At 35.1% G+C, this 12,161-nt stretch overlaps 1 protein-coding gene across 4 annotated transcripts in view; it reads left to right on the forward strand.

Annotated features, from left to right (window-relative positions):
- LOC135627021 (autophagy-related protein 3-like) overlaps window positions 1-11,882 on the forward strand; it is a 13,631-nt gene extending 1,749 nt beyond the window's left edge. Inside the window, exons 2-12 of one of the 4 annotated variants that reach the window (XR_010492518.1) lie at window positions 1,301-1,511; window positions 1,596-1,666; window positions 1,866-1,988; window positions 2,073-2,221; window positions 3,676-3,761; window positions 5,246-5,297; window positions 5,895-5,960; window positions 6,730-6,857; window positions 7,089-8,199; window positions 11,375-11,454; window positions 11,593-11,882. Coding sequence is in view for 1 of the 4 variants with exons in the window: in XM_065132933.1 (XP_064989005.1) it covers window positions 1,354-1,511; window positions 1,596-1,666; window positions 1,866-1,988; window positions 2,073-2,221; window positions 3,676-3,761; window positions 5,246-5,297; window positions 5,895-5,960; window positions 6,730-6,857; window positions 7,089-7,170 (915 nt within the window). In the remaining 3 variants the exon portion in view is untranslated. Of the gene's footprint in view, window positions 1-1,300; window positions 1,512-1,595; window positions 1,667-1,865; window positions 1,989-2,072; window positions 2,222-3,675; window positions 3,762-5,245; window positions 5,298-5,894; window positions 5,961-6,729; window positions 6,858-7,088; window positions 9,950-11,374 lie in introns of all 4 variants that reach the window. The other 3 variants (XR_010492517.1, XR_010492516.1, XM_065132933.1) reach the window with 3 other exon arrangements.
- Window positions 11,883-12,161: the final 279 nt, after the last annotated feature.

Raw genomic sequence — 12,161 nt, forward strand, 5'->3', positions numbered from 1 at the left:
TGATATGCCTTCATAATATGTTGGTTATTGAATTGTTGTTCATGCAAAGTTGTTTTAGTTATGAATTACCGGTATGATTATGAATTAATGTTTATGAAGATGCATTTGATGTAACAGAATTCATGTAGTATAAATAAATAAATGTTATACATATATATATATATATATATATATATATATATATATATGTATGTATGTATGTATGTATATGTATACAATATATATGAATATTCATTCCATTTTTTTTTATTTTTTTTAGATGAGGAAATTACATGTTTCAGACCCAGCTTTAAATGTAAATACAAATCCTGATTTTAGTACAAGCCTAGATGGTGTTGATGACGATCATGAAGTGGTGGAGACCAAAGTGAACGAATGGGTCGAGGCTCCTATGAGAAAGGAAATAGGAAAATACCAAATTTCTAGACATTAATTTACGATGATTTATTTATTAGTTGCTTTTCTTTAGAATTGAAATTCTTATATATGTGGTTTAAAATTTATGGATTATGTTAGTTTGATTAGGTGATTATGAATTATAATGGAAGACTTGAAGTTAATGGTTGTGTTGTATTACATGTTTATATAAATTATGTATGTTTGTGCTAGATGTCATTGGGCTAAGCTAGTTAAGAGCAAAGTTTGTCGTGGTGTACCGCTCAGTACGGGTGGTACCTACCAATCCGATAGGGGGCTGGTATGGGCGGTACATTTGCTTCGGATAAAGAAGCATTTGAATCTCCCCACACGACTAAGGTGTCCCTTTTACTTGTGATGCATCCACTTAGGACGAAAAAGCATGCAACGCGTTTGATGTGACTAAAGTATCCCTTGGCGTGTGATTCATCTGAAGTGACCAATATGACCAAGGCATCTCCGCATGTGATACATCCGCCCATGACAAAGAAACATCCAAAAAACCTAATGCAACTAAAGAGTCTCCTTTTCTTGTGATACATTCGCCTTGGCCAAAGAACCCATTCAAAGGATCCAATGCAAACAAAGCATCCCCTTTATGCATGATGTGTCCACTTAAGATGCAAAAAGTGTCTCATTCATGTTATTTTAGCTGCTTATGTAAATCACATAAATGTCAGATTTACATAAATAAGCTTTTCTAATCTGGGTATTATAATTTAATATTTTATGATTTGGTCTTTAATTCACCTATTATTCATCGTCCGAGAGGTCGGGCAACAACTTGTTGATCCTTCACCATGGGGATAATCTCTTCATCTTACTTGGAACTCTATTTAGTTGTTCCTTTGCATCATCTTGCTCCTTTGCTTCTCCCTTCAAGGATGTGTTGATCCTTGCACAAGAAGAGAAGTTATATAGAGGAAGGAAGAAAGAATGGTGTTGATTAAGTTGCACGAAGTTCTCAAGAGCACGGTGGAGCTACTCACAAGGCCCCGCACTGTTTCTGCCTTCAAGAAGAAGGGCGTCCTTAGCATCTCTGAGTTCATCCTCGCTGGTGATAACCTTGTCGCCAAGTGCCCGACCTGGTCTTGGTTAGCTCCTTTCTTCCTTCTATCCTCTTTGACTAGATTTGATATTTCTTTTGAATTAGGCTTTCTCTTTGTGGATTTGGTTAGGGAGGCAGGCGAGCCGAGCAAGAGGAAGTCCTACTTGCCAGCTGACAAGCAATACCTCATCACGAGAAATGGTAGGCCAGCCATTGAATTATAGATACTCGATTTCTAATTAATGATCATTAATTGGCGTTATGAGATCAGAAAAATGGAATTTTGTTTTCTTATGTTTGCTTAGTTTAATATTTAGACACATTTGTTTGATTCTTGTCCTATCTCATGGTGACACATTTGTTTGAGTCTTGTTCTTTCGTGGTTGTCACTTGGTTACAGTACCTTGTCTAAGGAGGGCTAGTTCAATGGAAGAAGAATACAATATTATAGGAGAAGAGATTCTTTTTGATACTAATGATGAAGATATTATTGGTTGGATAGTAACTCATCGGAAGCCAAGAGGTAATAAAAATCAGTATTAGAATTTTATTTATTTTCGTATATTATGCTTTTATATTTGATAATTTATGCATTTGAATTTTTCAGAGATCAAGCATTATAAGGAGGAAGCTATACCTTCCATGGAGTCTGTGGAAATTGACAAACGTGAGACTGTCACGTTCAACCCCATTTATTTTGCTGTTGAGGAGGAAGACATACCTGACATGGCAGATTATGAGAAAAAGACAGAAACAGTAAATGCATATTTTTATATCTAATAATTTATTGGTGTATTCTGAAACACTACAAGCTTTTTACGATTATTTTACGTATTTATGTGATTCTGATGATTTATTTTCTGTCAGGAGCATACACTCTCAGCATGGAGGTTCATTTTGCTATCATATTTTCACCCTCAGGAAAATAGTTATATGACATTATCATTCTCATATATGGTTATGCTGGTCTGTGACAATGCTGTCATAACAAAGTAATCAATACAAAATTTTTCGCTAAGTAAGATATTGATTATCATCTTACATATGAGAGGCAGTATAGAGGTTTGTTTTGGTAGGATACAATATATAAATATGTTTTGATATGCCAACATTTGTGGGGAAGGATAGTGACGTTCCTATCTTTTATCAAGCAGTGTTGTATTTGATTAATCAAATGATAATATTTCTTATATACTTTTAGTCAATATCTTAACATTTATGTAGGTCCTACTTGTCCAGGAACTTATGTTCCAATTTTTTTTTTAATTAGCCATGTCACCATTTTATTCATCAAGTAGGCCTGTCATAAAGAATGATACAACTGGAAATGGGTCATGAATGTAACATATTCTCCACAAATTAGCGACCGATTGAGGAAGTTATGGACTATAAAGCGGCTTAAGGAAATTGTGTAAGAAATCTCTATTATAGAAAACCATATTGATACAGACTTGGTCATGTATCATCAGCTAGTTATTGGCCATGCTGTAGCAAGAGGAAAGGAGAAAGTGGAGATTTTGGTCCCAAGGATGCAAAATAGACTTTTTATCTAGTCCAATTGAATTGATTACTTAGTTTTGAGTTTTATTAATTAAGTTGAATATATTTTTGGTTGGATTTTCATCTTTTCCTTTGGAATGCAATTTTCTAAGATTAGGATATAAATATGTGTGTGTGTATTCATATATATATATATATATATATATGTATTTATGTATGTGTGTATGTATTTATATGTATATGTATATGAATACATATACACATATACATACATACATACATACATACATATATGTATATATATTGTTGGTCCAAGATTGTTACATTTCACCTTTAGAGTTTCCTGAATATGCCTAAATTCATCGAAGGAAGGCAAACAAGAAATAGAAATCCTCGTCCAATTCAAGGATCACTATAGAATGGACGAATGAAAAGTAACTGCATGATTTTTTCTCAAATTCATAACTTTAATTGGAGGTTTTTTTGTGTCTTATTTACCCATTTGAGTTGTTTATAACTTCCTGCTTTTTGTATGTTTGCTGCCAAATTTTTTGATCTATGAATGTGTATGCTGATATACATATCTTGTTTAACTATTATATAGTACTCGTTATGAGTTATATTGCTTTGTTTTCAATAATGTTTTAGCTTAAACCTTTACCTATCTAGAAGCAATTTGCAGTGCCCATGACAATTTCAAATAATTGCAGGTCATCCTTCCATCAACTTATCTCGTTGCAAATGAACCTGAGGATGACAAAATTCTTCGGACTCGAACATATGACGTTAGCATAACGTAAGTATTTTACTTGAGAAAATACTCTTTTAATTTTAGTAATCGACTTTCTTTCACTAGTTTTTAGTGTCATATAACTTCTGTACGCAAAGATTTTATTTAAAGGTAAAAAAATTTCTGCAAACATGAAAATCCTGTTATATGTTTTATTAAATACAAGAAATTCACACAAACACCTCACTTTTAGCTGTACAACGCCATTTTGGATCTTTTGCGTTCAAGAGTAAAATTTTAGAACTTACCTTCACTCTACGTGTGTTGCACATCTAACATTGTGACTTGCAGGTGTTGAAACAAGTTAGAGACCTCATAGTTAATACCTTTTTTCTCAAAAGGATAAGAAAAATATATCGGACGGGGTTTTGAACCCTCAACCTTTGCTAAGGCTAAGTGGGTTTGGTACACAAAAATATATCGATTGAGGTGAGGTGTTTAAACAAATTAGAGACCTCATAGTCAAGAATTACTTTCACTCTTTGTCCCTTTAGAAGATGAGGAGTGTCAAGAATCAGATCTCCTCATAGACAGTTGTTTAATAATGCAAACAAGATAACAAGAGACTAGAAGTCATGTGGTACGGTGAAGATAAGAAAGAAGTAGGTAAAATCAATATGGAGATAATGCAAATGATGTAGAAAAAGAAAGGAACTCTGTTAAGAATCAAGGAGAGAACATGGAGGAAAATAATTTAGAGCATAAAACAGTTAATGTTTGGTCAAACAGAAATGACATGGGAGAGAGAGAGAGAGAGAGAGAGAGAGAGAGAGAGAGAGAGAGAGTTGGGAGACGTGGGAAGTGCTGAATAGGAGCTCTTTTGTTTACACCGGCAGGATCGATACAGTATCTGACAGCTCGCTTGCATTGGATTAATCCTTGTTAACTTTTTCTTGTTTCAGGAAGAAAGAAAAGATATTAAGCAATCATAAGGGGCCCACATGTGATCACTCTGCAGATAGTCCATCATGTGCAACTGATAAGTTTGAAGGGGTCAGATGTACTTAGCTCAACCCCCACAAGTAGAGGTTGTTCTATGATTGGCCCATTATGCATAGGTTGCTCAATTTTACCTTTGCATCGAGGCTGACCTTCTAAAATATTCAACCATTTCTCTCGATGTGCAAAGTATTTTAGCATATAATTTATTTTTCCTTGGCTGAACTATATCATAAACTGTAGCACTGAATACCTTATTTATTCAATGCATCCATAAGACTAGAAATGATCCTTCATTGAAAATGTTAAAAACCTAGTCTATTCATCTACTAATCAGCATTGAATTGAATTTTTGCTTCTTTGACTTCCATCTTAGCAATTCAACTTGTAGATGTCCATAAGTTACAACCTTAATTTGCTTTAATATTGCAAGCATATATTTACTTTAATCACAATATACTTTTAAAATGCTATTTTATGTGTTTGTCTTGAAAATGCTATTTTTGTAATAATCATCTTTGAATCTTGATATGTTTTATTTGATTTTGTAGGTATGACAAATATTATCAAACTCCTCATGTATGGCTAACTGGATATGATCAGGTTGTTCCACTCCAATGATGCATCTTCATGATATAGTTTAAATTAGCATGCTATTTAAAGTAGTTTTATGGCTTCTTCTTTGATGGTATAGTTTTCATCTTTATGAATTTTATAATTAACTCACAGGCATTTAGCAGTCTACTATTATAAACTGACCTACTAGTCTATCCATGTTAACAGCAATTTCGCAATGTACTTTCTGAAGCCCTTGTGTCAGAAATTATGTATTATGAACTCATTTGATAAGACTGATATAGGGTAAGTTGCCGATACAAAAGAAGTAATATAATTCTAGTAAAAAATGGAAAGTCTTGTCGCCATATTTTCTTCTATTGGTTGCAATTAGTTGGAGCATGATTTCTCTACTTTCAATTTATACATGACGCTAGCATGGTGGGATACAAATTTCCTTTTCTTTTCATCAAAATGATCAGTGTCGCGGCTGGAGTGTCGATTGTAACTTCATGTGCTATTCTCGACAAAGCTGCATAGAGTCTGAGGCATTAAGATTTACTTGTTACTTTATAGACTATATTAAAATATTAGGATGTTGATGATTTTGGTTAATCCTCTTCATATTCTGGTATTCTGTTTCAGTGGAGGATGCCTTTGCCGCCAGAACTTATATTTGAAGATGTGAACGAAGACCACACACAGAAAACAGTAATGTCATTGTTCTAATCTCTACATTGCATCTGATTTAATGTGTTTCCCATAAATACTAATTATGCTAAAAACTTGATAAGATGTGTAACCCTGGAACTTCAATGGACTTGAAGATATAAGTGTATACTTTAGCATGAGAAACGGATCTGCCTTAAATTTGGCTGGACTTATGGATGAAAAATTACCATCTTGCATCTGATTTTCATTGTTGGAATTCATCGATTAACAATTTAGGGTTAGGATATGTTTAGGTGCCAAGACAAAAGCTATTTATGCAAGAATTGAAGCATGTTATAACATCTGTTAAAATGTGCAAGTATTTGATTTAAAAAGTGGTGCAGAGGTAAAGTTGGTTAGTTTTTCATATAATGGTCTTGTTCAAAGAGTTGAAACAATACAATTATAGGACAACAGGCATGCACTTTTGGAGTGTTGTTTATATCAGAATTGTGGTCTGCAAAATATTCCCCCCCCAAAAAAAGATTCTTCTTTAATACTATTTAGGTTCCACATTATATGATTCTCATAGGCCTTAATATACTTCGTTTTTCCTTTCTTTTAATTTTAGGTTTATGCTCTTTTCTTTACATTCAATCTAAACCTTGTTTCTATTCAAAGAGCCTCTTGAAAACTCTCTTTCTTTTGCATCCTCATGAATGAAATGCCATTTTTTGGGGATTTTTGTCCCTTTGTTAGACCTAGTCTTTTCCTAATGTTAAGCTTAATTTTCATCTGGTTATTAATTTCGTTATTTGGAAATTGACAGGTGACAATTGAAAATCATCCTCATTTGTGCCTGAAGCATGCATCTGTACATCCATGCCATCATGCGGCTGTCGTAAAAAAAATGCTGGATGTTCTCATATCACGCGGAATTGAACCAGAAGTTGACAAGTAACATTTTTCTTATGTTTGTCACTCTGCTTCTTGCCCTTAGTAGGGGAGCCAAGGCAGCTCGTGTTCGTGCATCGTCATATCATAAATTATCATTTGCTTTCATATGACTGATATTTATAAGACCTTGGCTCCCCTACTAAATGTTCCACTAGTTAATATCGTTAAACAGCATCACAAGGGTTGATGAAGGAAGGAGTGACTCATAATTCTCTCTTCATTCTTTTGCAGGTACCTTTTCTTGTTCTTGAAGTTTATCTCCTCTGTGGTTCCCACGATCGAGTATGACTACACAATGGACTTTGATCTTTGAAGTTCCAGTGACCAACAAGAGACATGAACCCTGCCACCTGAGGTACTTATACAGCATGATGATATGCCCAATTAGTGGCACATGCTCATCGAACTTTATATGGAGCTTAATGAAAGATTCTTCTTTTTGTGGTCAGCGACTAAGATTTGTATAAGCTTATGTTGTATAATAGTCATAATGATACTATTGATCGGTAGATGTGATAGTCACAAAGCTAGATTAGATTATGTTTTTTGCAGGATTGAGATGTCAGTGGTGGAATTGTAATACTCCATACTGGTCAAACATTGAATGCTAGAGGATGTTTGAATTGGATTATAGGGGTTATCTCATTGAGTCGAATCATGAGAAGTTATATTAGAGAAGATCTGAGGTTTGGTAATATTACATCGTTTTTCTGATATTTAATGCAATTTAAGTTAATTGGATATTACGAATGGCAAATCATCATAGTCTGTGAGATTGACGTAATCGATGGATATGATCTTTCCGGGTATGATTCTGGGCCTCTGCGGCGGGTGTGAAAAGCATTTCAAGAAACAAGGCATCGCGAGGTCGTTTTGTGACTAACCATCGCGAGGCCTCGGTCGTTCCGGCCGTTTTCCCTCCAAACAGGTCACCCTAATCCTCATCGTGCGTCCTTCCCCCGCCGCGGTCTACGCGTCCGCCGAGCTCCCTCGCGGCCGCCTCGGTCACCATCGTTCCGGCGTCTCCTTTGCCTTTCATCAAGCGGTCGTTTCGGCTTCTCCTTTGCCTTTCATCAAGCGGTTCCGCGGCAAAATGATCGTGGTCAAGTACGCCTTTCATCAGCGACCTCGTTCTTCTTTCGTGCGACGGCCTACGCCCCATCCTCGTCCATGATGACCACCCGGAGATCGACTCCTTGCTCCTCCGTCTCGTCACGAGGAACACAAACTTGGCTGACTTTGTGGTCCAAGGTTCAATTTAGTTAGTAATTACATGGTGCAGATTGATCATATTATATATCACTTACACCTACACAAGCGGTCAAATGGTTGATTGCATTCGGTAAGCATTCAAGGGTTTCTTTCATTGTGTTCTTGAGTATCATTCCTTTTTCTTTTCTTCTCTGAGTTAAATTGTTGAGGTCAGGTGCCGAAGGTGAAGGCAGATACCAAAACAAACTTATATACTGCCGTCTAAATGGAAGCTGATAATTAATGTTTTACTGAAAGTGTTACACATTGGTTGCTTTGATGTGATTTAGATGATAACAAAATGACATGCATTGATAGTGTATGATTGTGACAAAAAAAAAAGAGTAGTTAGAATTGTTAGATTATGTGACCCTATTTAATTGATAAAATATATTAGATCTGATTGGATTCTAATGAAAGTTATTAGTCAATAGAAAGAAAGTTCAATTATGATAGGATTTCTTACGAGAGAGAAACTCTCATAATTACTTATTCTAGATCCTTTGCTCTTGTCTATATATAGGCAAAACTTTTTATATATGAACATGATAGATCTACATTTGATGATTTCTAGAAACTCCATGAAAGATAGACCTTCCTTCTTAGAACTTTTGGTATCAAAAATTCAAATGTACAAGTTATCAAATGTAAAAGCACATTCAAATATTGATTATTCTCTACCTTGGCATCATCGCATGAGTTATCAATCAATCACCATTGTCAACATCATCATTATCATGAAGCACTTTCCCTTATATAGCATTGTATTCTTCTTCCATTGAACTAGTCTGCCAATAGACAACAATCATGATTGGTTAGGCAAGAGCCAAAACAAATGGGTCTAGTTATTAAATGGGTTGAACATGAGAAAACAAAACGGTATCTTTCTGATCTCATAACACCAACTAGCAATCATTAATTAGAAATAGAATATTTTTAATTCGATGGTTAACATAATAAGGTATTCCTTGTCAGCCGTCGAGTATGACTTCCTAATCCTTGGCGCTAAGCCTACCTCGCTAACCAAATCCATGAAGAATAAAAGTAATTCAAAATAAATTTTGAATCTAGTCAAAGAGGGAAGGAGGAAGAGAGTGGCTAACCAAGAGTAGGTGGGCTGCTTGATGATGAAGATAGGTGAGGTTATCACCAAGTTCTCTTGGGCGTCAAGTGCCTCACCTGGTTTGGGTTAGCCCCTCCTTTCCTCCTCTCCTCTATGACAAGATTCTATATTTCTCTTAAATTGGGTTTTGCTCTTCGTGGATTTGGTTTAGGAAGGTGGGCAAACGAAACGTAAGGAAATCATGCTTTCTATCTGACAAGCAATACCCTGTCATAAAGAATGGTATACACATCATGTGGGTATAGATACTCTCTTTCCAATTAATAGTCACTACTTGGTGCTACGAGATCAGTAAATAGAATTTTGTTTAGGGTTTAGGGTTTATGAGATTAATAGTCACCTTAGATTAGGATTGTACCTAATCTAAGGTGAGCTAGTTTGAAGGTTCTTTTTTATAATGGTGATTGGTTGGTGACTCATACACTGTTAAAAGGTAAAGCAAAAAACTTAATATTTGGATTTGATTTGTTTTATTACACTTTTACTTTTACATTTGGTTATTTGTGCATATAAATTTTTTAGAGACCAAGAGTTCTAAGGAGAAGGAAGGTCTATCTTCTATGGAGTTTTTGAAAATCAACAAAGGTGGAGCTATCAGGTCCATCCTTTTATTTTGGTGCTGAGGAGGAAGATATACCTCACATGTTGGAGTATGAAGATCGCAACTTCATCAAGACATCTGGCAAATGCACATTTTCGCGAGAAACACTATTACCTTGTACAATATTCTTATGTGATTCTCATAATTCATTTTTTATTATGGGCATGCACTCCAACATGTGGGGTCATTTTGTCATCACATTTTAACCCTTAGGAAAATCGTCATATGGCATTATTATTTTCATATGATGATGCTGGCTTATGACAGGAATATGGCAGCACAGTAATCAATGGATAAATAATTGATTATCATCTTAAGTTTGTTTTAGTATGCTACAACATGTAGATTTGTTTTGATATGCCAAAATTTGTGGGTTTTGTTATGATTTAGATGACCCTGTAAATGCTGAGAAAATGATTTGAGTCTTTCATAGAATATTAAGTAGCATCATTTTATGTAAGAGGGATAGCATGCAAGACTGTTTCAGTATGTTAATATTGGTGGGGCCTTATCATATTTAAATTAAACCAACTTATGGTGAGGAAATGAGCTAAATCTCAGTGGGTTTAGGATTTGAATCTCTTCTAGGAATAAACTGAAGTACTAGATGGAAGTACAAACCTAATGCTCTTTAGCATTTGTCATAATTGGAGATCAATGTAGATTTGTTTGGATTAGCAGCTAATCGTCTATGTAAATCAATTTGATTATCTTATTTTGAGTATGTATGTTTCGTCATATTAGTCCCTTTTGTGGCATTTGGGATCGTTATGGTCAGGCTTGGATTTGTTTAAATCAATGACTATATTGATTTCCTGTTTGTTTTATGTGTTTAAGAGTCAACTAATTTCTCCCTTTCTTATTGTTGGCAAGCTGCAGATATCCATTTTTATTGGGTAATTATCGGGACAAATTTACACAGTAGTCCTGCATTACCTAAAAGTATGTTGCTGGTTAAATAGACTGTGGGGAAGGATAAGTCTGGCTGTGATGTTTCTATTTTTTCGCTAAGTAGTGTTGTATTTGATTAATCTAATGGTAATATTTCTTATAAACTTGTAGCCAATATCTTTAAATTTTATGTAGGTCCTACTTGTCAGGAAACTTATGTTTGAAACTTTTTTTTGTTAAATTGGCCATGTCACATTAGCCACTGATCAAGGAAGCTATGGAGTACTGAGCAGTTTAAAGAAATAGTGTGTACTTAAGTGGTCATGTATCATTTGCTGGTTGTCAGCCATGGTTCTGGGACATATACTATGGAAAGAGGAAAGGAGTGAGTGGAGATTTTGGCCCCATATCTTGTCTTATGATCATGTCACTGAAAGTTGTTCTTAGCTAATAAATGAAAATATTTGCATCAAACACATTGCTAGTCATCCTTTTCGGTAGACTTAATTTTCTGCTGCTATTTCTTTTCATCCCAAACATGCCTTCGGTTGTCACGATCATTGTTTGACTAGTTAATATCATGAATGATGAATCAGCTTTCCTAAGGCTGGATGCAGCAATGTGTCATGATGCTCTCTCATTCTTTTGTAGGTAGCTTTCTTGTTTTATCACCTCGGTGGTTCCTACAATCCGAGTATGACTACACAATGGACTTTGATCTTGGTGTTCAGGTACGGCCTCGTTTTTTTTTTAAATAATTTTCATTCATTACGTCAAACGATATACAAGACGTGCATGTCGACTTGAACATTAGACCTCTCGACTGTGCAACAGTTTACTAAGTTACTAACCACTAGATGTGTCAACAGAGAAAAGAGTTGTGCTCTATGGTTGGTTATATTTAGTGTCGTGAAAAGGAATTTGTGTGCTATTGATGGATTCCTATTGCATGTTCTTGGGAGAAGGTAATGGTGTCATGACATAACAGGAAAAGCACCTCATATATGCCTTCATTGTATCAGATTGAAGCAAGCATGCAGAAGGCTTGAAGCAATTTATATATGCCTGTCTGCTTATAGTAAGCATTGTACTACATAATACAAACTACACATTTGTGTGTGAATCATATCACACTTTGTGAAGTCATGTTTTTGAACTCCATATGATTAGCTGAGCAGTTTGCCATTTGAAATTATGTACTTTTGCAAACGAAAATGGGTTCATATCATAGCATCAAGGGTTTATGCAGTTAGTGAAAGATGATTCTTCTTTGTCCTTTTGTTTTTGGGGTTTGGCTAGCATGTTTTTTTTATCAGTAACTATGATGACTTGGGACTTTCTAGTTCAAACGGTAACCTTATTTTCATCATATCATTATTTTTTTGTGCATTGTGATAATTACTTTCTAAGATTCGTCTCTTCATCTTCACCGTGGATG

The sequence above is a fragment of the Musa acuminata genome, chromosome BXJ2-11, assembly GCF_036884655.1.
Source record: "Musa acuminata AAA Group cultivar baxijiao chromosome BXJ2-11, Cavendish_Baxijiao_AAA, whole genome shotgun sequence".
Lineage (NCBI taxonomy): Eukaryota > Viridiplantae > Streptophyta > Magnoliopsida > Zingiberales > Musaceae > Musa > Musa acuminata.